Source organism: Rhinoderma darwinii, chromosome 1 (genome assembly GCF_050947455.1).
Source record: "Rhinoderma darwinii isolate aRhiDar2 chromosome 1, aRhiDar2.hap1, whole genome shotgun sequence".
In the NCBI taxonomy this organism is placed as follows: domain Eukaryota; kingdom Metazoa; phylum Chordata; class Amphibia; order Anura; family Rhinodermatidae; genus Rhinoderma; species Rhinoderma darwinii.
The window spans coordinates 11,353,158-11,378,689 of record NC_134687.1 but is presented as its reverse complement, the minus strand read 5'-3'; the positions used below and the strand labels follow the sequence as shown (position 1 = coordinate 11,378,689).

The window sequence follows — 25,532 nt, the reverse complement described above, 5'->3', positions numbered from 1 at the left end:
AAAGTAATAAAAAAGTTTTATAAAAGTGTAAAAACAAGTTATAAAAGTTACAAAAAGAAAAAGAATGCTTTTTTTCCTATAATAAGTCTTTTATTATAGGAAAAAAATGAAAATGTAAAAAAAAAGTACACATATTTGGTATCACCGCGTTTGTAACGACCCAAACTATAAAACTATAATATTATTTTTCCCGCACGGTGAACACCGCAAAAAAAATAATTAAAAAACAATGTCAGAATCACTTTTTTTTGGTCATCAACCCTCCCAAAATATAGAATAAAAAGTGATCAAAAAGTCGCATGTACCCCAAAATAGTACCAATAAAAACTACAACCCGTCCCGCAAAAAACAAGCCCTTACACCGCTTTTTTGACGGAAAAATATAAAATTATGGCTCTCAGAATATGGGGACACAGAAAATAAATAATTTTATCAAAGTGATTTTATTGCGCAATCGCCACAAAACATAAAAAACCTATATACATCTGGTATCGCCGTAATCGTACCGACCCGCAGAATAAAGTAAAATGTCATTTATACCGCACGGTGAATACTGTAAAAAAAAAAATACAAAAAACATTGTCAGAATTTATGTTTCTTTGTCACTTTGCTTCCAAAAATATCTAATAAAAAGTGATTTAAAAAAATCACATGTACCCTAAAATGGTACTAATGAAAAGTACAGATTGTCCCGCAACAAATAAGCCCTCACGCAGCTCCGTTGGAGAAAAAATAAAAAAGTTCTGGCTCTCAGAATATGGCGATGCAAAATGTGCAGAGTGTTCCAAAAGCGGATAGGATCGGGCGCCATTTATCAGTGCGACACCGGCCACATATCTATGAAATATTATTTATGTACCCCATAATTATACCCTCTTATTATGCCCTGATGTACTCTGCCCAATTTACATATGCCCCCACATCATAAACTGAAAAACCAGCAAAACCCCAAACACAACAGTTACCAAGCAAAATCTGCGCTCCAAAAGCCAAATGGTGTTCCCTCCCTTCTGAGCCCCACAGCGTGCCCAAACACCAGCTTACGTCCACATATATGACATTTTATATCCGGGAGAACCCGCTCAACATTGTATGAGGTATTTGTCTTCAGTGGCACAAACTGGGCACAATATATTGTGCATTAAAATGGCATATCAGTGGAAAATTTTAATTTTCACTTTGCACCATCCGCTGCGCATTAACGCCTTGGCGCACCATGACTTAATAGCATGTCGTGGTGCGAGGGGTTATATATGGAGCGGGCTCACGCGCTGCGCCCGCTCCATATTCTGCAGCTGTCAGCTGTGTAATACAGCTGACACCCGGGACTAACGGACAGGAACAGCGATCGCGCTGTTACAGGAGCCTGTAAAATGACATTATACTGCAATACATTAGTACTGCAGTGTATTGTACCAGCGACCTAATGATCGCTCGTTCCAGTCCCCTAAAGGGACTTTTGGGAGGTTGCCACTGTTTTGGTACCTCAGGGGCTTTGCATATGCGACATGACACCCGAAAACCAGTCCAGCTAAATTTGAGCTCCAAAAGCCAAATATTGTTCCTTCCCTCCTGAGTCCTGCCGTGGGTCCAAACAGCAGTTTATTACCACATATGGCGTATTGCTGTAATCAGGACAAATTGCTTTACAAATTTTTGGGTAATTTTTATCCTTTACTCATTGTAAAAATTAAACATTTCTATGTTTTTTCAGAAAAAAGTAGATTTTCATTTTCACGGCCTAATTCCACTAAATTCAGCAAAAAAACTGTGGGGTCAAAATGCTAACTATACCCCTAGAACAATTCCTTGAGGGGTGTAGTCTTCAAAATGGGGTCAGTTTTGGGGGGATTCCACTGTTTTGCTTACTCCAGGGCGTTGCAAACGCGACATGGCACTGAAAACCAATCCAGCAAAATCTGCGCTTCAAAATCCAAATGGCGCTCCTTCCCTTCTGAGCTCTGCCGTGGGTCCAAACAGCAGTTTAGTACCACATATGGGGTATTGGCGTAATCGGGAGAAGTAGCTTTACAAGTTCTGGGGTGCTTTTTAATCTTTATTCCTTGCAAATATTATTTTTTTTAAATATTTTTTCAGAAAAAAAGTTGATTTTCACTTTCACAGACAAACTCCAATAAATATAGCAAAATACCTGTGGGGTCAAGATGCTAACTGTACCCCTAGATAAATTCCTTGAGGTGTGTAGTTTCCAAAACCGTCTCACTTTTGGGGGATTTCCACTGTTTAGGTACCACAAGACCTCTTCAAACCTGACATGGTGCCTAAAATATATTCTAAAAAAAGGAGGCCCCAAAATCCACCAGGTGCTCCTTTGCTTCTGAGGCCTGTGTTTCAGTCCATTATCACACTAGAGCCACGTGTGGGATATTTCTAAAAACTGCAGAATCTGGGCAATAATTATTGAGTTGCATTTCTCTGGTAAAACCTTCTGTGTTACAGAAAAAATGTATTACAAATGAATTTCAGCAAAAAAAATAAAATGTGTAAATTTCACCTCTACTTTGCTTTAATTCCTGTGAAGCGCCTAATGGGTTAAGAAACTTTCTGAATGCTATTTTGAATACTTTGAGGGGTGCAGTTTTTAATATTGGCTGATTTATGGGGTCTATCTAGTACATAAGGCCCTCAAAGCCACTTCAGAACTGAACTGGTCCCTGTAAAAATAGCCTTTTGAAATTTTCTTGAAAATGTGAGAAATTGCTGCTAAAGTTCTAAACGTTGTAACGTCCTAGAAAAATAAAATAATGTTCAAAAAACTATGCAAATATAAAGTAGACATATGGAATATATAAAATAGTAACTATTTTGTGTGGTATTACTATCTGTTTTACAAGCAGATACATTTAAAATGAGAAAAATCATAATTTTTGCAAATTTTCTCTAAATTTTGGTGTTTTTCACAAATAAGCAATGAATTTATTGACCAAATTTTTCCACTAACATAAAGTACAATATGTCACAAGAAAACAATCTCAGAATCGCTTGGATAGGCAAAAGCATTCCAGAGTTATTAACACATAAATTGACACATGTCAGATTTGAGAAAATGGGGCTGGTCATGAAGGTCAAAATGAGCTCGGTCTTGAAAGGGTTAAGAATTGACAAAGAATATTGCATTAGGTCTCTAGATATACAAATAGGTCAAAAAGCATAATAAACCATATGTATGAGCTGTATATTGCTATATTTGGTTCCGCAAATTGTAGTGAAAGGCCGGATAATAGTAATAACAATCATTTTTATGATGTATTAATAACCTAAAATATTATTATTTTTTAAATTTAATTTTGCATTAAACTTAAATGATAAATTATTCTTTCTTAATGATTTACCTGATTATCAATCCAGACTATATCTGATGGTGTCATCTGCAGTTGCTGATTTTGTGGAAGTGATACATCAAATGTACCAACATATTTGATGTGTGTTTCCACAATTCTACTAAAATTGAAATATATTTTATTCAAACCATTTAAAATCATTAATGGCTCAATAATTTCTCCTTTATTGTTGAGACATAATCTTCTAGTGTCTAAAACATTAATACACATTAATTTCATGTAATGTCGCAACTGAAAGAAATAAAGAAATGAATATTAGAACATAACTTAACTTATTGACTAGTGAAATATATAAAGGAGTTATAGTGTAAATTGTCCGGGCACGGGGCGGTTTTTCATACTGATGACCTATCCACAGGATAGGTCATTAGTATATGATCTATGGTGGTCCGATACCTAGACCAAGCACAGATCAGCTGTTCTGGCTGCCTCCAGGCGCCGGTTGTTATGCAGGGGCCAGTGTCGGAAGGAGATGGCCACGGTGCTGCTGTACAGAAACTCTGCTCCTATTCACTTGACTGTGACCGGAGCCATCTGCTTCTGGCATGAACATCCGGTACCCAGAGGCAGCCGGAACAGCTGATTGGTGTGGGATCTGGGTGTCGGAACCCCGCCAATCATATACTGGTTACCTAATCTTTAGAAAAAAAAAATTTTTACTCTGGAGCTGCCTCACTAGATCTAATTCTTCAAAGACGTATTTCATGACTTTACATTAGTGAAATGTGAAAAGGAAAAAAAACAAAAAAGTTCTTCTGTTTCTTTAATTGCCAGTGGCATCTTACGGTAAATGCTGGCATCAAAGAGTCCCATAAGGTGTACGGGGATATTGTTCACCTCTTCCACTGTCGTTCTGGAAATGCCGTGTGGGCAGTACTTGAAGAAGAAAGCCCCGTCAGTCAGTGGCTTTCCACCGATCAGTGATGTCAAACGTTTTTGCCAATCATTCTAATTGAAAGACTGTCAGGACTCTACATCTCAAGGACTGACAACATCCCTTAAAGGGAATGTGTTGCCAGCAAAACATGTTTTTTTTTTTTTAGTTAAACAATTAGTGTGTAGGTGATTAAACATTGTTCTAATTTTTTTTATTTTTTTCACGAGTCAGGAAATATTATAAATTGGGTTCAATTTATAATATTTCCCAGCACTGGTCGCTAGATGGAGCAATTCCCAAAATTGCAGCATTGCATGTGGTAAAGCAACCACATTGCTTTATGCTGCAAAATTGGGAAAAAATCCCTCGCTCTAGTGAGCTCTCAGAATCCCCCCCTCCTTTATCCTGGCTAGTGCCGGGAGAAACGAGGGGTTTGAACGGTCTAACCTCTTACACTGTATGTCGCCATTTTTTGAGCTAACACACAGTGTAGAAGGTTTACATACACTAGTAAACACACTGAAACACGAACATACATAGAAATCACTTACCTGCTCCAGTCGCCGCCGCTCCCTCCGGTTCGTCCGCTCCGTCTGCTGCCGCTGCTCCATGTGCACAAGTCCGGAAGCCGCGACCGGAAGTAGTAATCTTACTGTCCGGCCGCGACTTCCGGTCCACAGGAAAATGGCGCCGGACGGCGCACATTTCAAATTGGACTGTGTGGTAGCGGCGCATGCGCCGTACCCACACACATGGCGTACACCATAGTGGATGGAACGGGCCCCGTTCGCATTCCCTATGGGACTGGAGCTGCCATATTCCATGTCAGTATGTGTCGTTAATCGACACATACAGAAATGGAAAAACAAATGGCAGCCCCCATAGGGAAGAAAAAGTGTAAAAATAGAAAAAAGTAACACACAAACACACAAATAAATATAAACGTTTTTAATAAAACCCTAACATAAAACTGATATAAAAAAAAAATTTTTGGTGACACTGTTCCTTTAAAGGGCTAAACAAGCAATGTTTTCGAATATCCATGAACAGAGAGGATGGCCGTTAGTTCTGTTGGGGGACGAGGCTTCACGGTCACTGAGGCAGAAATTGATGTAATTTCATTGACATATTCAGACAGGAGGACATCATTTGGACCAGAAGTGGGTATCAAAAAGGACAGTGCCTGCAATCATGTGGCACGTAGTTGACACTGAATTTATGCTTTAAGTTTTTTTTTATTATCAACCCGTATGACAAGCTGATTAATTATGCCATAAATGGGCATTCGGAAGGGTCCCAGATCAGCAAATTTCCTGAAATTCGTTTGCGTCTAAATCTATCGGACCGCCCATCAGATTAGATTTGGTCCGAATAAATGCGCTGTGAATTGAAAGTGCCCCGATTGCCCTGAAAGTCATGTATGACACTCTAAGGTCTTCTAGGATTAATATTATTGAAAAAGAGTTGTGAATGTTGTGATGGAGATTGGTGATTCACAAATTAATGTAAGAATTGTATAGCGACACTAGCACTCACTCACAGCAATGGCTGCCTGTATAACTAACACACTGACCGACTCCTATCTTTCTCTAAAAGGTTTCTCCCTTTCAAATTATTGTAAATCTAACTATCTATTCTCTTGTCCTCACTATGAAACACACTCACTGGCACTAATCCACTATCTTTCTGGATCAGCATTTTCTGGTTGGGCTGTTTATAGCGGCTATGACTCATATGACTGTAATCCACTAGGTCATCAGTGACTCACACCTATACCCCTCAGGATTGGCTGTGTTCAAGGGAGGGCTGACCGCAGGGCATTATGTGGAAGCCCGCCGGGCCGCCGCCCAAGGTGATGTTATCTTTCTTTTTTGTCTTCTGGTTTTCTTCTGCTCTGTAAAATGGCGACCACCATTTTGTGCGATTTAAGCGGGACAAATCCCAAATGTTTTGGATTCCCTAAAAATCTGAAATTTTTGAAAGATTTATAAAACAAATTTGATTTGGTTAGAATCGATTCGTTCATCTCTAGACTACAGGTTGAACATACGGTATGTTATGTCTGCCTACGATTGGTCATATTAGTATTTTATTGAAAGATATGACTGCCATTATTTTTGTGAAAGCTTTTGATAGACTCAGTTTGGTGAAATCATCTTATAACGTTAAGTTGTTTTCTTACCTTTCGTCTGTACAAATTGTTATTATTTTCTTTATTGTTCTTTCCATTTATTTGTAAAGTTTTATGCATATCATCCAGTGCTTGGGCCATCATTCTTACAGCTGTGTACACTTTGTGTGGAATTCCGTCCATATAATAATGGGTGTGATTTGTAAAGCGTTCCTCACCGGTGCAGTTATGAAAGGAAATAGAAATAGTGCGTTGTAAAAGGGTATTCTTCAAATCATTTTTTGACAAGCAATAAAATGAGGTTATCCAAAGATCCTCCAGAACTGGATCATGTGGGTGTGTGGATGGATGAAAGCTTAGAAACTTTTCCTGTAAACCATAAATTGTGTGGACAAAAGGACTAAACATAAGGCTACAGTTAATGGGGTTTCCATAAGTAGTAGAACCTAGAAGGTCCATATCATGTGACCAAGATGTCAAAAAGATAAAAGTTTTGTTTTTGATACTTAGGACTGAATGACCCAGAATATCTTTAACTAGTCCACTATTTGTGCCGCAAATTATAACAACTTCAGCTCTTAAATTGTTCATGACCGATGAATCAAAAAATTTAGTGTGTGTAAAAAACAATGTTAATTCAATACATATTCCAGATTTAGCGAGCTCCTTGCTCAGAAGACGAAGTTCCCGTTCACCAGTGTCATCATTGGTAGTAAAAATACAAACCATGTTCCACTTAAAATAGATCAACATCTTCACTAAAGCCGCATATTGCACCTCATTATCCGAAACCGTTCGAAAGAAATGTGGATATAATCTTCTGTCACTGAGAATGGGATCTCTCGCTGCGTAACTAACCTGAAAATAAAACAAATTTACATATCTATTTGTGAAAAATGTTCCATTAAATTTTTATTTACATTAACCAAAAAAATACAAAAATGTTTTTGTTTCTTGAATATTTTTACGAATAGGGGGAACATACCAACTCCATTCAGATGTTACCACGAGTCAGATTTTAATCATTGACCCAGTTCTACAAGGCAATTTTAACAATAACTTGTTGCTTGTGGCACGTCTTAGTGCCAATCTGAAGGAATTGTAAGAAATCTGAAAGGGCAGTGTGGTTCTTCTGAAATAACTGTAAGGGTATGTTCACACAACCTATTTTCAGCCGTTTTTCGGGCCGTAAACTCCCCGAAAAACGTCAAAAAATGCGGGGGCTGAATGCCTGCAAACATGTGACCATTGATTTTAATGGGAAAAACGGTGTCCCGTTCCCACGGGGCATTTTTTACGTGGCTGTTTTTTCCCTTAAAAACAGCTCCATATTTTCTGCCGTTTTTTGTTAAGCGTGTGAACATGGCCTAAGGATAGTTGGGAGCACAGCTCCATCTTCTAAACATACACTACCGTTCAAAAGTTTGGGGTCACCGAGACAATTTTGTGTTTTCCATGAAAACTCACACTTATATTTATCAAATGAGTTGCAAAATGACTAGAAAATATAGTCAAGACATTGACAAGGTTAGAAATAATGATTTTTATTTGAAATAATAATTTTCTCCTTCAAACTTTGCTTTCGTCTTGGAATGCTCCATTTGCAGCAATTACAGCATTGCAGACTTTTGGCATTCTAGCTGTTAATTTGCTGAGGTAATCGGGAGAAATTTCACCCCATGCTTCCAGAAGCCCCTCCCACAAGTTGGATTGGCTTGATGGGCACTTCTTGCGTACCATACGGTCAAGCTGCTCCCACAACAGCTCTATGGGGTTGAGATCTGGTGACTGCGCTGGCCACTCCATTACAGATAGAATACCGGCTGCCGGCTTCTTCCATAAATAGTTCTTGCATAATTTGGAGGTGTGCTTTGGGTCATTGTCCTGTTGTAGGATAAAATTGGCTCCAATCAAGCGCTGTCCACAGGGTATGGCATGGCGTTGCAAAATTGAGTGATAGCCTTCCTTATTCAAAATCCCTTTTACCTTGTACAAATCTCCCACTTTACCAGCACCAAAGCAACCCCAGACCATCACATTACCTCCACCATGCTTGACAGATGGCGTCAGGCACTCTTCCAGCATCTTTTCAGTTGTTCTGCGTCTCACAAATGTTCTTCTGTGTGATCCAAACACCTCAAACCTCGATTCGTCTGTCCATAACACTTTTTTCCAATCTTCCTCTGTCCAATGTCTGTGTGCTTTTGCCCATATTAATCTTTTCCTTTTATTAGCCAGTCTCAGATATGGCTTTTTCAATGCCACTCTGCCCTGAAGGCCAGCATCCCGGAGTCGCCTCTTCACTGTAGATGTTGACACTGGCGTTTTGCGGGTACTATTTAATGAAGCTGCCAGTTGAGGACCTGTGAGGCGTCTATTTCTCAAACTAGAGACTCTAATGTACTTGTCTTGTTGCTCAGTTGTGCAGCGGGGCCTCCCACTTCTCTTTCTACTCTGGTTAGAGCCTGTGTGTGCTGTCCTCTGAAGGGAGTAGTACACATCGTTGTAGGAAATCTTCAGTTTATTCGCATGGAATAGCCTTCATTTCTAAGAACAAGAATAGACTGTCGAGTTTCATATGAAAGCTCTCTTTTTCTAGCCATTTTGAGAGTTTAATCGAACCCACAAATGTAATGCTCCAGATTCTCAACTAGCTCAAAGGAAGGTCAGTTTTATAGCTCCTCTAAACAGCAAAACTGTTTACAGCGGTGCTAACATAATTGCACAAGGGTTTTCAAGTGTTTTCTAATCATACATTAGCCTTCTAACACAGTTAGCAAACACAATGTACCATTAGAACACTGGAGTGATGGTTGCTGGAAATGGGCCTCTATACACCTATTTAGATATTGCATTAAAAACCAGATGTTTGCAGCTAGAATAGTCATTTAGCACATTAACAATGTATAGAGTGTATTTCTGATTCATTGAATGTTATCTTCATTGAAAAAAACTGTGCTTTTCTTTCAAAAATAAGGACATTTCTAAGTGACCCTAAACTTTTGTACAGTAGTGTATCTACTAAGAAATATTTCCCTTTGGTCCCTTAGTATTATTTTTAATAAAGTAAATTGTTAAGGATCTGCCAGGCACAGCTTCTGTATCCACGCCCATAGTTAATCAGTCTGCACCTGCTTCTATATCTGTGAGACTGACTCCATCTTCCACCACTCAGGATGGCAGGCTTAGGAGTGGGAGAGCCTATCACAGCCTGGCCAAACTGAGCTAGCTCCCGCCCTCTGTCTATTTATACCTGCCTTTCCTGTTCCTCCTTGCTTGTGATTCTTCTCTGTTGGTTTCCTGGCCCTGCTGCAACTTCTTGAACTACTTGTCCCTGCTTCGTATTGACCCTGGCTTACTGACTACTCTTCTGCTCTGCGTTTGGTACCTCGTACACTCCTGGTTTGACTCGGCTTGTTCACTACTCTCCTGCTCTACGTTTGGCACCTCGTACACTCCTGGTTTGACTCGGCTCGTTTACTACTCTTGTTGCTCACGGTGTTGCCGTGGGCAACTGCACCGTTTCCCTTTGTTCTGTGTTTCCTTGTCTGGTTTTCTGTCGTGCACTTATTGAGTGTAGGGTCCGTCACCCAGTTGTACCCCGTCGCCTAGGGCGGGTTGTTGCAAGTAGGCAGGGACTGAGTGGCGGGTAGATTAGGGCTCACTTGTCTGTTTCCCTATCCCCGTCATTACATAAATTATGTATGGGAGGGCTTAAAATACCATCAGCTCCTATTCTTGTAAAGGATCTGCCAGGCACAGCTTCGGGGTTAACTCCCAGAACTAATCAGTCAGCACCTGAGAATATTTCCCTGAGACTGACTCCTGCTTCCACCATTCAGGCTGGCAGGCTTAGGAGTGGGAGAGCCTATCGTAACCTGGCCAGACTCAGCTAGCTCCCGCCCTCGGTCTATTTAAGCCTGCACTTCCTGTCCCTCGGTGCTTGTTATTGCTTGTGTTTCTTTCCTTGTGGTTTCCTGGCCCAGCTACAGCTCCTGCTATTTTTGATCCTGCTCCATACAGACCCTGGCTTACCGACTACTCTTCTGCTTTTCGTTTTGTACCTCGCACACTCCTGGCTTGACTCGGCTCGTTCACCACTCTGGTTGCTCACGGTGTTGCCGTGGGCAACAGCCCCTTTTCCTTGCTTGTGTTCCTTGTATGTTTGTCGTGTTTGTCGTGCACTTACTGAGCGCAGGGACCGCCGCCCAGTTGTACCCCGTCGCCTAGGGCGGGTCGTTGCAAGTAGGCAGGGACAGAGTGGCGGGTAGATTAGGGCTCACTTGTCCGTCTCCCTACCCCCTGCCATTACAATTCTTGTGTCGTTTAAGAAACAGCTTTTAAATTTAATGACAATAAAAAAAAGATTAGAATTAGGGCCCCATGCACACAAACGTATATTTTCCTTTTCATAAATATTGGTGTAAATACGGGTCCTTTGTCACCCGTATTCCTCCCGTATTTATGGACCTGTTTTTAGTGCAAAATTGCACTACACTAATCGGCAGCCCCTTCTCTCTATCAGTCCAGGATAGAGAAGGGTCAGCCCTTTCCACAGTAAAAGTAAAATAAATTCATACTTACCCGGCCGTTGTCTTGGTGACGCGTCCCTCTTTCGACATCCAGCCCGACCTCCCTGGATGACGTGGCAGTCCATGTGACCATTGCAGCCTGTGATCGGCTACAGTGGTCAAATGGGTCTGAAACGTCATCCCAGGAGGCCAGACTGGAGGAAGAAGCAGGGAGTTCTGGGCAAGTATGAACTTTTTTTTATATACGGGTTCATCTATATTGTGATCGGTAGTCACTGTCCCGGGTGCTGAAAGAGTTACTGCCGATCATTTAACTCTTTCAGCACCCTGGACAGTGACTATCCCCTGACGTCGCCTAGTAACGCTCCCATAATTACGGGTGCACACACGTAGCCACCCATAATTACGGTAGCCCCACAGACTTCTATGGACCTGCCTGTGCTATAATTATGGCCTGAAATAGGACATGTTCCATATTTTTCAACGGCACGGGCACCTTCCCGTAAGCATATGGGAAGGTTCCCGTGGCCAATAGAAGTCTATGGGCCCGTAATTATGGCCGTTTTTACGTTCGTGTGCATGAGGCCTAAAACCAAAATCAGAGGTAAAAAATCAGAACCTGAAGAAACAAAAAAATCATGTGGTGGATTAGAACAATAAAAAAAAAAAACAACGAGGGTGCTGGCACATCTCTAGTAACCAGTACCAGGCAGCAGCTACTAAGGCAAATCAAATCATGGGAAGCATCACAGGAACACTTTCAAATTACTAGTCAGACTGCACATGGAATATTGTATACAGTTCTAGACCACATTATGTACAAGAAAGTAATGGAAGAACTGGAGAGTAACAAACCAGAGTAATAAATGAAGCTATTATTTTACCCCTTCCCGCCGCAGCCATTTTTTTTAAAAAAAACCTTCCAAAAACCATAACTTTTTAAAAATATTTTTGTTGATAAAGCCGTATGAGGGCTTGATTTTTGCGGAAAGAGTTGTAGTTTTTCATGGCACCATTTACTCTGCCATATAATGTACTAGGAAACGGGAAAAAAAATATTTGTGGGGTAGAATGTGAAAAAAACAGCGATACCTCCATTGTTTTTTTGGGTTTTATTTTTAGGGTGTTCACAGCGCAATAAAAACAACTTGTGAACCTTATTCTGCGAGTTAATATGATTGCGGTGATACCATTTTTATATTGTTTTTTTTTTCATTTTTTACTAGTTTTATAAGAAAAAAACTAATTGTTAAAAATATTTTTTTTTATGGTCTGGCCACATTCCGAGAGTCCTAACTTTTGTTATTTTTCTGTTGATTTAGAGGTATGAGGGATTATTTTTTGGCGAGATGAGCTGTTGTTTTTAATTATATCATTTTGTTGTACCAGCAACATTTTATCACTTTTTATTCCATTTTTTGTGGGAGATGAGGTGATCAAAAAACTGCGATTCTGGTGTATTATTATTTTAATTTTTTACTGCGTTCACCGTGCAGGTTAAATAATGTAATTGTTCAGACATTTATGGACGCGGCAAATATAATTATTTGTTTGTTTTCTTGTTTGCAATGCTTTTAGGGGAAAATCGGAGGTTTTTTTTTAAACTTTTAATATTATTTTTCTTTCCACATAAAAAAAAACGTTTACTCTTTTTTTCATTAGTCCCCCTAGGGACCATTGGATCGCTTCCACAATATACTGCAATACGTATTGTAGTATATTGTGATTTTGATAGTGTCCTATTATTAGGAGTACAAAGATGGCAGACCTGGGGGCCTTTACTTCAATACAGTGAAGTATCGGCTGTATCATACCTGTGTTATATGGAGCGGGTTCAGCCTGTGAGCCGGCTCCATACTTCCCCTACCCGGCTATGATGTAAGTATACATCATACATCGGGAAGAGGTTAATCTTTTTATCAGAACTTACCTGTGTATATCCATAAACCCCCAATAACTGGGCCATTGGTAGAGTTGTAATAGATTGTAGGTCTCCAATAAAACCGGCGACTGTCCCATGGTCCATACAGGAATAATTAGGAGCTGTCGCTGTGTGTCCAGACATTATCTGCAGAACATCCTTTATGACTTTATTTACATTGCCACAAGAATCATACAGATGATAGCCCAGGGTGATGTTAGACAAAATGTCTGGATCATTGTTTATTTCATCAATGGCAAAAATAAATGTCAAGAGCTGTCTGTATTCTCTAAAGTTGGCTCTGTAGGAGACAGTAGACGGAAATCATAATTTTGTAGCCAAAACAATATTAGTTCCAGTTTCTATTATATTTGTGTTGCTGTTATGGTATGACATTAAGGGGGATCTGAGCAAGAGGGTTACCCCTCTATGGCATCCATAAGCCCAAATCGGGCATTTGAACGTGTGTTGCCTTCATGGGACAACCAATTTAATATGTTTAGGAATTCCCCGTGCTAGACATAAGAGCATCAATATAAAAAAGGAAGAGTTCAGATGACATTCCCTAATAATTTCACAACATTGTAATAACTGTTGATATATATCTAATATTATACAGATAAATACCGTATTTTTCGGACTATAAGACGCACCTGGCCACTTGGTTACATGTGGAGTTACTGAAACAGCAAAACTATGCTGTTTCCCTAACTCCCATAGTAGTGAATGGCAGTTACGGAAGCAGTGTAGCATGCGAGCTATGCTGTTTCCGTAACTACTGTTCAGTTCTATGGGAGTTACGGAAACAGCGTAGCTCCACGAGTTACGCTGTTTCAGTAACTCTACATGTAATCAAGAGAGCACAGAAAGCTAGAACGGGGTTTAGGGGGCCCGGTTCTAGAGATAGGTGCGGGTCCCAGAGGTGGGACCTGCATCTATCTGACATTTATGACATGTCCTGTGGATATGTCATAAATGTCCTTCATAGAAAAACCCTATAAATGCCACGGTCGCTATTGACCGCGGCATTTAACTAGTTAAAGGGGTTTGCCATAAAACACATGTAGCCCCTATCCACAGGATAGGGGCTACATGTGAGATTGCTGGGGGTCCGACCGCTGGGACCCCCAGCAATAAGGAGAATAGGGGAGCGAAAGTTACCCAGAGCGCTACATGAGAAGCCTGGACTTCCAGGTTCTGTGACCGACTTATCTGTTCCACAGCTCCATAGAGATCAATGGAGAGCCGCTCGCGCATGCGCAGAAGAATCCCATTCATCTCTATGAAGCTGCCGGACACAGAACGCGGAAATCACAACTTCTCATGCAGCGCTCCTGGTAACTTTCGGTCCCCGTTCTCCTTATCGATCACACATGTATCCACCATCCTGTGGATAGGGGATACATGCGTTTTATGGCACAAGCCCTTAAAACTGCCAGGAACAGCGAAATTGCTGTTCCTGGCCGTTATAGCAGCGTGTCAGAAGCTGAGACCTGAAGTGTATGGAGCGGGCTCAGCGCGTGAGCCCGCTCCATACATCACCCCCCTCCAGCTCCATGATGTGCCGGCACTTCATGGTTTGGGAAGGGGTTAAGTAATGAAGCGGTCATGGCGCCCGGCGACACCAGGTCCCTTGACTGCGGACTATAAGATGCAGGGACTTTTTAGCAAGATTTATTCTTGCTAAAAACTGCGTCTTATAGTCCGAAAAATGCGGTACCTCATTTTGCACTATATGTAGATACTACACATGTTAATTCAATGCACAGAATGGAATTTTATGGGTATGGAGACAATAATCCCTCTGAAGAAACACTTTAATTATTCCCAGTGCCCTAGAAACCTACTACTCAAATAATTTTTTTTGAAATACAGAAGTAGTGAAACTTATTTCTATGAGGAGGTAGTAAGAAGCCTGGACAGGGGAGCTGCTGTAAATAGAGTGTTTTTAGATCTTGCAAAGGTGTCCCTCATAGACACCTATTGTGTAAATTAAGGTCTAAATGTTCAGAAAGTAAAGATTGTAAGTATTTTGAACACAAGGACGATATCCAGAGAGTTGTGATTCCTACTTTGAATGGTCAACGGTCATAAGTGGTGTACCCCAAGGTTCAAGGAGCACTGTTAGTCAACCTATTTTGTAATGATTGTAGCGCTGGCAGCCACCGTTCGCCGCTATCCGGCTTCCCCTAGCGGCCACCAGCATCTATTACCTTCTTGCCAGCGTCCTGCTCCTCCTCCCGGGCATGCCAACATTTGCTGCTCCTGTCTGTGCCTCTCTTTAGTAGGGTACGTGCGCTCTTGTGACCTCTTAAAGGGCTAGTGCGTGCACCACTATATTCTGCCCTATCCTATCCCTGTTCTCCCTGTCCTACTTAAGGCTGTTGTGTCTACCCATGTTTGTTTGGCAAATTGTCCCTTAGCTGTATCCTATTCTCAGTGTTCCTGTTCCTAGTGTTCCCATTTCCTGTTTCCTGTATCCCATATCCAATAATTGTGTTTGTTCCTGAGCAAAGTCTAGTGTTGGAGTCGAGTTCATTCTGATCCACGCCAAGTGTCATCTGCCATACCAAGTGTCATCTGCCACACCATGTTTTTTTCTGTGCCACCTGTACCAAGGATTCTGCTACACCAAAGTGTCTGCTTCACCAGTTATCTGTTATATATATATATATCATCCACTGAATTGAACGTTGTTGCAACTCCTTGCAAATATTAAACCTAACTGAAAAAATGGTCATGTAACCATAACTAATGATATCAAAAATTATATATTTTATTGAAATACATAAAATATTGCACATTAAAATCAATGATGGATCACCAAAAAAGACCAGTACACATACTGAATGAATTATTAACAACCACAGTCAGCTTGGAATAGGAGGCTGTTATAGAGTAAAATACCAGTATATATGAAAAATATCTCTAATACGGCAGATAGTGAAATAGTAATTTGTATACTGCAGTAATATGAAATTGCACCACCTGTAAAAAATATATTTGGACTTATAAGAGGAAGTGTGCAAATATATGTGGCTGCCAACTGCTCTGGATCTGTCAGATACTCTCAGATGATAACAGAAAAAAATAGCTCACCTAGGTAGATGTTCAGAAATGTGTCTGGTCACCTTGCCTCAACTCATACCAGGTATCTGTCAGAACTTCTATACAGGTACTCTATTTTGAAAGACTTTCTGTAAAGGATCTGCCAGACACAGCTTCTGTGTCGACACCGGTGGTTAATCAGTCTGCATCTGCTCCTAGGACTGATAGAGTGACTCGATCTGCTACCACTCAGGCTGGCAGGCTGAGGAGTGGGAGAACCTATCACAGCCTGGCCAGACGGAGCTAGCTCCCGCCCTTGGTCTATTTATACCTTCATTTCCTGCTTTTTCTTTGCCTGTGATTCTGTCTGGTTTCCTGGCTCTGCTGTTCCTGCTAGTACTATTGACCTCTGCTTCAATTGACCCTGGCTTTACTGACTACTCTCCTGCTCTGCATTTGGTACCTAGTACACTCCTGGTTTGACTCGGCTCGTTCACTACTCTTGTTGCTCACGGTGATGCCGTGGGCAACTGTCCCATTTCCCTTAGCTTCTGTGTACCTTTGCCTGTTGGTCTGTCATGCACTTATTGCGCGTAGGGACCGTCCCCCAGTTGTACGCCGTCGCCTAGGACGGGCCGTGCAAGTAGGCAGGGACTGAGTGGCGGGTAGATGAGGGCTCACCTGTCTGTCTCCCTACCCCGACATTCCATTTTCATTGACTGTTGCTTGGCAAGCTGCTACTCCGCTACGTCGGAGCGGCCTAGTGGATTCACATACCCCTGGGCAATCCAGGTCTGAAGTATATATAAGCCCAAGAAAATTACTCCATCCTAATTAACCAGGAGAGGCTATATGATGACCAAATTCAGACTCAGACCAACGCAATGCCTAGCAACGCCCAAACACAGAGATAACTGAAATCATTGATTAGCTGCAGTCCTGCTGCTGATCGCAACAAAAAGTAAGGAAGAACCCATCTGCACGTTGCCTCGGAATGTACAAGCAGCCTGGGCGTCTTCTGCTCATCCCGGTTTCTCAGGTGGGCTTCCTTCAGTCCCTTTCTATTTACAACTGCAGCTGAAAGATGACAGCAAGCCCAGCAGATTATTGAGCATCACGTGCTGAAATATTATATTGCATAGGCAGCTGCACCGCATCCTCAGGCTTTCTACGTTCACTTAGCTGATTCTGCTTCACGGCTGCTTCAGTCTTCGAATTCACTTGGCTCCAGTTGGAAGAAGTCTTTTGTCAAGATCGCCTATCTGTAGGCCTAAGGCGAGTTTACACATTTCCAAGAACTATATGTTGTAAGAACCATCCACAGGTCCTCACGTGTCTTGAGATCGGAGTATCTTCTTTGGTATTAATCATACATTTTGAGAGATTCACCTTCGGAACTCTTGAATAGTCTTCCTAACATACATTTAAGGGAAACTTACAATACAAATCACTCAAGTTAACTTATTATTGATGTATCGATCAATCAAATATTTTCTCCCTCAATGGAATTGATGAACTTCTCACCGTAGTAATGACATAAGGTACAATTGCGATAACAATGTAAACCTAAAACTAAACTTGACAACATATTTTTGGTATAGTTTTCAGTGTTGGTAGATGGCTCTTTACCAAAACATATTTTATTCTCCATGTTGGTATGTATATGTCAGTTTTATCAGTGAGGACCTCTTTTATATCAGGATCAAAAACGAGTATTGGCCAGAATGATCAATGATTATATATCTGGTAGATGCTCCAGAATCTTATGTATCTATTACCCATATTCATTTACTTTGATCAGCTTGAAATTGTTACGACCGGCAGGTTTGTGGACCCATTGTGCTACTCCACCAGTGTGACTAGTAGCTGGCTAGTGGACCAGGATACAACTATGTAGTACACCGAGGGTACATGCACTGGTAGATCATATCCGAGGGTACATGCACTGGTAGATCATATCCGAGGGTACATGCACTGGTAGATAATACCCGAGGGTACATGCACTGGTAGATAATACCCGAGGGTAAATGCACTGGTAGATAATACCCGAAGGTACATGCACTGGTAGATAATACCCGAGGGTACATGCACTGGTGGATAATACCCGAGGGTACATGCACTGGTGGATAATACCCGAGGGTACATGCACTGGTGGATAATACCCGAGGGTACATGCACTGGTGGATAATACCCGAGGGTACATGCACTGGTGGATAATACCCGAGGGTACATGCACTGGTGGATAATACCCGAGGGTACATGCACTGGTGGATAATACCCGAGGGTACATGCACTGATGGATAATACCCGAGGGTACATGCGCTGGTATATAACACCGTAACAGATGGATGAGGATCAGAAGTCACAGTTTGTAACAGGTATAAAGCCTCAGGCTCGGCTTATAATATTGGATCATTATTGGAAACAGACTGGCAGTTGACAGCGGGATACAGACTGTTGGCTGGTAATAGGATATGGACTGGAAGTAGGTAGCAGTATGCAGATTGGTATCGGATAGCTTGATACAGGCTGGTAGCGGACAGCTGGATACAGGTCAGGTAGCGGATAGCTGGATACAGGCTGATAACAGATAGCAGGATACAGGCTGGTAGTGGATAGCTGAATATGGGCAGATAGCAGGTATGGACTGGTATCAGGATGCAAACAGCAGCCTTTGCAGGACACAACTAGGTTGTGCCAAAGTTTCTCAGGCAGCGGGTGTCCAGTGTAGCAGACTAATGGTGATTGACAGGAATTGCCTGGGAAGGATTTGGGTGGGCAGCTCAGCAACATCACCAGCAGAAGGAAGTGCACGTGCATGTCAGTGTGGAGATGCAGGAACCGTACAGGGTGTAGCAAAGGTAACGTGGCAGCTGCACCTGCTGGGAGTTGTAGTACGTCAGCGAGTGCGGAGCGCCAGAATTAAAGAAATTCATCTAGCATCTGGCAAATAATTCCAATATGCTAGTAATACATGCCCTAGGATATGTTACTTTTTATATCTTTTTTGGATAACCATGTTTATAAAAATGCTGAAATGACAACATTGATATATAAGACAGGTGTATTTCTTGACAGAAGCCCTTGAGTCCATTAGGACTTCGGCTTTTTGTTACTAATAATTCTACTTTTTGCAAGTATTGATATTTTAAAATGAGAGGCACATAATGTATATTAATAATGTTACCTACCGCCTTCCCCTATTTACCATTTTTTATTCACTCACACATGCGTCCATTTCAGAACGCACATTCAATAAAATATTCATAACGCAAATGTAGTGAAATTTTTTTTTCCCGATAATATACTGATTTTATCCATAGTTATAAATATATCTATTGTTGCTACTACGCCTTTCCCCTTAAGACGCCACTGCTTTGGCGAAACATGTCTAATCTAGCCTTTTTTTAAATGCTGACATAGCATCTGCCATTACTTCCACTTGGGGTAGGATATTTCATAGTTTGACTACTCTAACTGTAAAGAACCCTTCCTATATTGATGTCTGAACCATCTTTCTTCCACAAGAAATGGATGTCCTCTGGTCCTTTGTAGAGTCCTTGGAAAGAAGAGATTATGTGCTAGTTCCATGTAATGACCACACATATATTTATACATGTTAATAAGATCACCTCTAAGGCGTCTTTTTCCAAGCTGAACAAGCCCAATTTCTCAAGCCTTTCATTGTAAGGGACACCTCCTATCCCAATTAATAATGTAGTTGCCCACCATATTAAAGATTTGTCCTTATAGAGGGGTAATATTACATTTGTATCATGGGTTTTTATCTCTCTTTTTATACACTATTTCTAAAATCCTATTTGCTTTAGCAGCTGCTGTCTGACATTGAGTACTACTGCTTAGCTTATTTGTAACCACAATACCCAGGTCCACCTCTTGTTCCATTATCCCCAGTTTTATTTCATTTAATGCATACAAATTAAAACTATTATTGCGCCCCAGGTGCATTACTTCACATTTATCAACATAATATTTAATCTGCCATGTTTTTTTGCTCATGCTTATCTAGGTCTTTCTGTAATATTTTATAGTCAAGCTGAGTTTTATGTATCCTTCAAAGTTTTTCATCGTAAGCAAAATGTACACCTAGCTATCAATCCCATCTAAAGGGTCATTAGTAAATAGATTAAAATGAATTGGGCTGAACACCGATCCTAAGTTCCATTTATAACAACTCTTTGTTTTCTGTCCCTTAACCAATCCCTGCCTCTGTAGCTTCAGAACTGGACTGATGTGTGGAACAGTATCAAATGCTTTTGCAAAATCCAAATATATCCAAATAGCCACATCACTTTGGCTAATAACAATAAATACAAACAAAGCGGCCCAATAAATAAGGCAATAAATACGGCCCTTGCCTCCATCAAAGGGCCAACTATCACATTCATACAGGGTTGGTACAAGTGACCCAGACACCCATGACTAAAACAGGTTTAGTCCCAGCACAGAACGGAGACGGCATACCAGTCCCTCTCGTCAATCATCAGTGTCTGACCTCGCAAATGCTCTTCTGGATGAATGGCCAAAAATTCCCACAGACACACTACAAAATCTCGTAGAAAGCCCCCAGAAGACTGGAAGCAGTTTTAGCTGCAAAGAGGGGACCATCGCCATATTTATGCCTACGGAGTGAGAATGGGATGTCATTAAAGCTCCTGTAGGTGTAACGTGGAGGTGTCCTAATACGTTTGTCCATATAGTGTATATATGGAGGGAAAACAGAGTGGAAATATGACCGTATATACAGCTCATAAGTATATAAACACGGTGCTCCTAAAATAGAGAGGTAGATGTCTTTGCTTTTGATCCCTATGATTGGACAGAGCACTCGGGGTACAGTAGCACTTCTGCCCGATAACAAACCTGGGAAGGTCAATGCACCATAAGAAGCTGTAGCTGCACAGCAGGTACATAAGGGACACCGGCTTGATATCACTGGTCTAGGAGTATTGCCCTTTCTATCCAGTATTACACAATCCATACATCAAATTGTAATAACTCGCTATCGCCACTTACTGAGTGCAGTGCCGATACCAACATCTTAGACATTTGTATCCATACGCCAAAGTCGGGTAGGGGAAGTATGGAGCGGGTGTCGGCTGTTTGTTACAGCCGACACTTCAGAGTAACGAGCGTGATCCTGCTTGTTTAACTGCTTGTTTAACTTGTTAAATGCTGCGGTCAATAGCGACCGCAGCATTTCAATGGTTAGAAAGAGGGGGCGACCCCCTCTAACAGCTCATCGCACCCCCCACAATGCAATCGCGGGGGGGGGCGATGGTTGCTATGGCTGCCTGGGGGCCTAATGGAGTCCGCCAGGTCCGCCATCTTTGTGCACCTATTAAGTCAATTATACATAATTTGTATCGCCACGTCCGTAAAAGTCTGAACTATTACAATATATCATTATTTAACCCGCACGGTGAACACCGTAAAAAAATTAATAAATTGTAAACGCCAGAAACTCTATTTTTTGGTCACCTAATCTCCCACAAAAAAATGAAATAAAAAGTGATCAAACCATCACATGTACAACAAGATGGTATTATTAAAAACTACAGCTTATCCCGCAAAAAATAAGCCCTCATACCACTTAATCGACGGAAAAATAAAAAAGTTATGGCTCTCGGAATTTGGCGACAAAATAAATTTTCTTTTTTACACTTAGGTTTTTACTTGTAAAAGTAGTAAAATATAGAAACAATTATATATATATATTTGGTATTGCCGAAATCGTATTGACCCAGAGAATAAAGTTAACATGTTGTTTTAAATGTACAGTGAATTCCGTAAAAATAGTGCGCAAAAAATGGAATCGCAGTTTTTTTCATTTTTTACCCCACAAATATTTTTTTTCCTGTTTCCTAGTACATTATATGGCAAAATAAATGATGCTACGAAAAACTACATCTCGTCCCGCAAAAATCAAGACCTCATAGTACTATATCGACGGAAAATTAAAGACGTTATGGCTTTTGGAAGGTGGGGAGGAAAGAACGAAAATGAAAATCTGAAAAAGGGCTGCGGCGGGAAGGGGTTAATACAAAATTGAAAGAACAGAGGAAAAAATATATTAAAAAAAAAGAAAAAAAATGAAATGAAATACAAGAAGGTGCTAAATAAGATAAATAAAAGAAAAGACAAGAAGACCGTCTGCTTCCTTTGGAACAGGAGAAAACAAGGGTTGCTCTCGGTAGACATGTGTCTGAACCCCAGAATTTAGATACCCGTCATATTTTATGACCTCATTCAAAGTATCAGGTTTCTAGACCCTCATTAAGAAAATAATCGACAACTGGACAAGAGTGAATCCAGGAAACAGGATAGTGTAGTTGATTCCCTTTTCTTAACCTCAGTGCTGCATCCTTCGAGCTCATGCACATGGCCATATTATAGATCCATGTTGTACGGATACATATTATATCATCCATGTACATCTATGGGCCCATACTGTACCTCCTTATGCCACCATCTTCTTACAGAGGCACAGAGAGGATTTTTCCACATAGATTCATATTAAATTTGTGAGAAATAAAAATTGTGGCATGGTCCATCGAATTCCATATTACAGAGGCATTATTCCATCGAAGTGTTGCTTGGGAGAATTTGGGTACATACTAAGGCTCAGAATTGTAGGGACTATGAGTTCTGCAATGCAGGTTGTGTACAAACAACTTTCCTGTGTGCATAATACCTTAGTCTGGAAGATTAAATAAATTGTCTACAGCTTCTATGTACACCTATGTGTCTCCATGGTAACAGACTACAAGCAAACCCTTCGTAGTCTGATCCTGCAGTCATATTGCCATCCATCTTTCCTCTACTTCTAACTAACATACCAAACAGTGTTGCCAACCTAAATTTTCTTTCTTTTTTTTAGGACAGTTTATCCAAAAACCACGGTTTACTTTCTTTACGGACTATCTAGGAATTTACAGACGGTTGTCAACCCTTATACCAAATGTATATTAGTAAGAATTAAGAAATAGATGGAAGATAGTGCGACTGAAGGATCAGACTACGCAGGATATATTTATTGTCTGTTACCATAGGTTTTTATAGGAGCTACAGACACAAAATAACAGGAGATTTTAAATCAAGACTATTTGCAAAGTTGCTTGCCAAATGTCTTCGCTTACATATTTGCTAGCAAGACCCTGTATGGTTTTGGTCCATTTTCATATACTTACAATATGCAGATAACTCTGGAAACCGTTTCTCCTGCGTACCTCCATGGTATTGTCCATGAATGAGCAGTGAAAATTCCTCCTATAACAATGTCTCCATCTTGAGAGTATTTATATTCAAACGTGTAATTTTTCACTGTTAGATGACATCCCGCTGCTGAGGTCTGTGACTGTGAAGAGCAGAGCATCAAACATAAGAGTAATAACCAGCAAAACTTCATTAAAATATTACATACAATGTGACAGCATCTCAGGTAGTTAGTGAGGAGTCTTCTCTCTGTTACCAGTCTCATTGTGAGCTGCATAGATCTATGATGTATCTAAACTATGACGGGCGAGGGCTTTATATCTTAGAGTTAAACTGAGGGGAAAAAAACTGAGTAGTAAAAACAGAATAGTAAAAACAGAATACTGTAGCTGAAAAAGAATAAGAGCACTGAAATATAAGACTATAAATATTTGAACAGTCGCAGGTGTAAGCGGCATTGCTCCTTTCTAATATCCACCTATGTTTTATTAACCTTCGTTTTTGAATGTATTCAGTTCCTGCAAAGATTTTAGGCGATCTGTAGGTACAGTAGCAGAATATTGAAAAATGCAAAGTGATCCATAACAGTAAAAATTCTTTGGGAGTACATACGAATGAACCAATTTTCCAAATCCGAATTTTGTGGCTGTTTTTAGGAATTTGCAGGGCTCGAGGAATTGCAGATAATTTTTTACATCTCTCATGATTATTTTTAAGTCAGTCATGATGAACTGAATTGTCACGATCCTGGGGTATGTGGACCCACTAGGCCGCTCCGCCATAGCAGAGCGGCAGCTGGCCAAACAACAGTCTATACAAATTCTATGCAAAGTCTTTACCACAAGGGTACCTGTAAGGGTGGCATGGCAGATGACACAGGATGTGGCAAACAACAGCAGATGCAGTAGACACGACTCCAACACTAGTAGGCATAGGAACAAGAACACAGCACGGGATACAGGAACAGGTAACAGGGGACAGGTAACAACTGGAACGGGACACACCAAGGGACCATTTTCAAGACAGACTTTGGATATACTAACAACGCTCAGGCAAGGATCAGAAGGGCAGGGCCCTTCTTATAGTCCAGGAAATCATGTGAGTTGATGATGATGATAGTTCACATGTGTGCGCGCTGGCCCTTTAAGACTGCGCACACCCTACAGGACACAGCGAACCGGAGCGGAAGTGAGCGCTGGCGTTTCCTAGGAAGGAGATGCGAGCCAGCGCTCACTGATCCATGACAGCGGGCGTCGGGAAGTGCGTAAGCACGACGGCCCACGGCCATGGACGCTACAGTATCCCTCCTCTTACGCCCCCTCTTCTTGGGACCAAAGCAATAGAGGAATTTTTTAATGAGAGCAGGGGCACTGAGGTTCTCTTCCGGCTCCCAGGACCTCTCCTCAGGACCAAACCCTCTCCAGTCCACCAATCAGAAAGTCCTTCCTCCTACCCTTTTGCAGTCCAGGATCTCCCTCACCTCAAACACATAAGAAGAACCGCTGGGAGCAACTGTGGAACGGGAAGTCTTACTGTAGCGGTTCAGGACCACTGGTTTCAGGAGGGACACATGAAAGGAGTCGGGAATTCTTAAGGTTGGAGGCAGCCGCAGCTTATAGGAGACAGGGTTTATCTGTTGCAAAATCTCAAAAGGACCGGGGAACCTGGAAGAAAACTTTTATGAAGGCACCTTTAAACGGATGTTCCGTGAAAACAGCCAGACTTTGGAACCTGGGAGAAACTTAGGCGGCTCTCTTCTTTTTGTATCCGGTTTTCGAATCATGCTATCGACTGCCAGCAAAATAGAGGACCGGGTCTGTTGCCAGATTTGTAGAAAGCCGCCAAATGCAGAGTCATATATAGTCAACACAGGAAGAGGGACTCTAGGATGTTGACTTTACACAATGTAAAATGGAGTGGAAGTGAGTGGAAGTGGTGGATTCACTTGTGTGATTGTTATACGAGAACTCGGTCCATGGAAGAAGCTGTACCCAGTTATCATGCTGCAAGGAGATGAAGTGGCGGAGATAATTCTCCATGATTTGGTTGATCCTCTCGACTTGCCCATTGGACGGGGGTGATAGGCTGAGGAAAAGTCCAATCTCACATCCAAGAGTTTACAGAGGGCTCTCCAGAAGTTTGAGGTAAATTGAACCCCCCGATTGGACACAATGTGAAGGGGCAAGCCATGCAAGCGGAAGATCTGCTGAATGAAGACACTTGCCAGTCAGGGAGCAGAAGGTAGGCCGGTCAGCGGGATATCACCACCCAGACAGTGTTACATCCTGCTGAGGGAGGAAGGTCTGGGACAAAGTCCATCGCAATGTGCTGCCAGGGTGCATTGGGTACAGGCAGAGGTTGAAGCAGGCCGGCAGGCTTGGAGTGAGTAACCTTGTTATAAGCACACATGTGCAGGAAGAGACAA

The 25,532-nt window shown here is 41.4% G+C and overlaps 1 protein-coding gene across 1 annotated transcript in view; it reads right to left on the bottom strand.

Annotated features, from left to right (window-relative positions):
* The window catches only part of LOC142646421 (vomeronasal type-2 receptor 26-like), a 31,227-nt gene extending 6,337 nt beyond the window's left edge, over positions 1–24,890 (bottom strand). Inside the window, exons 1-5 of the mRNA XM_075826004.1 lie at positions 24,798–24,890; positions 23,122–23,249; positions 12,833–13,124; positions 7,015–7,228; positions 3,354–3,553 (exon numbers count right to left, since the gene is read on the bottom strand). Of these exons, the coding sequence (XP_075682119.1) occupies positions 3,354–3,553; positions 7,015–7,228; positions 12,833–13,124; positions 23,122–23,249; positions 24,798–24,890 (927 nt within the window). The remainder of the gene's footprint in view (positions 1–3,353; positions 3,554–7,014; positions 7,229–12,832; positions 13,125–23,121; positions 23,250–24,797) is intronic.
* Positions 24,891–25,532: the final 642 nt, after the last annotated feature.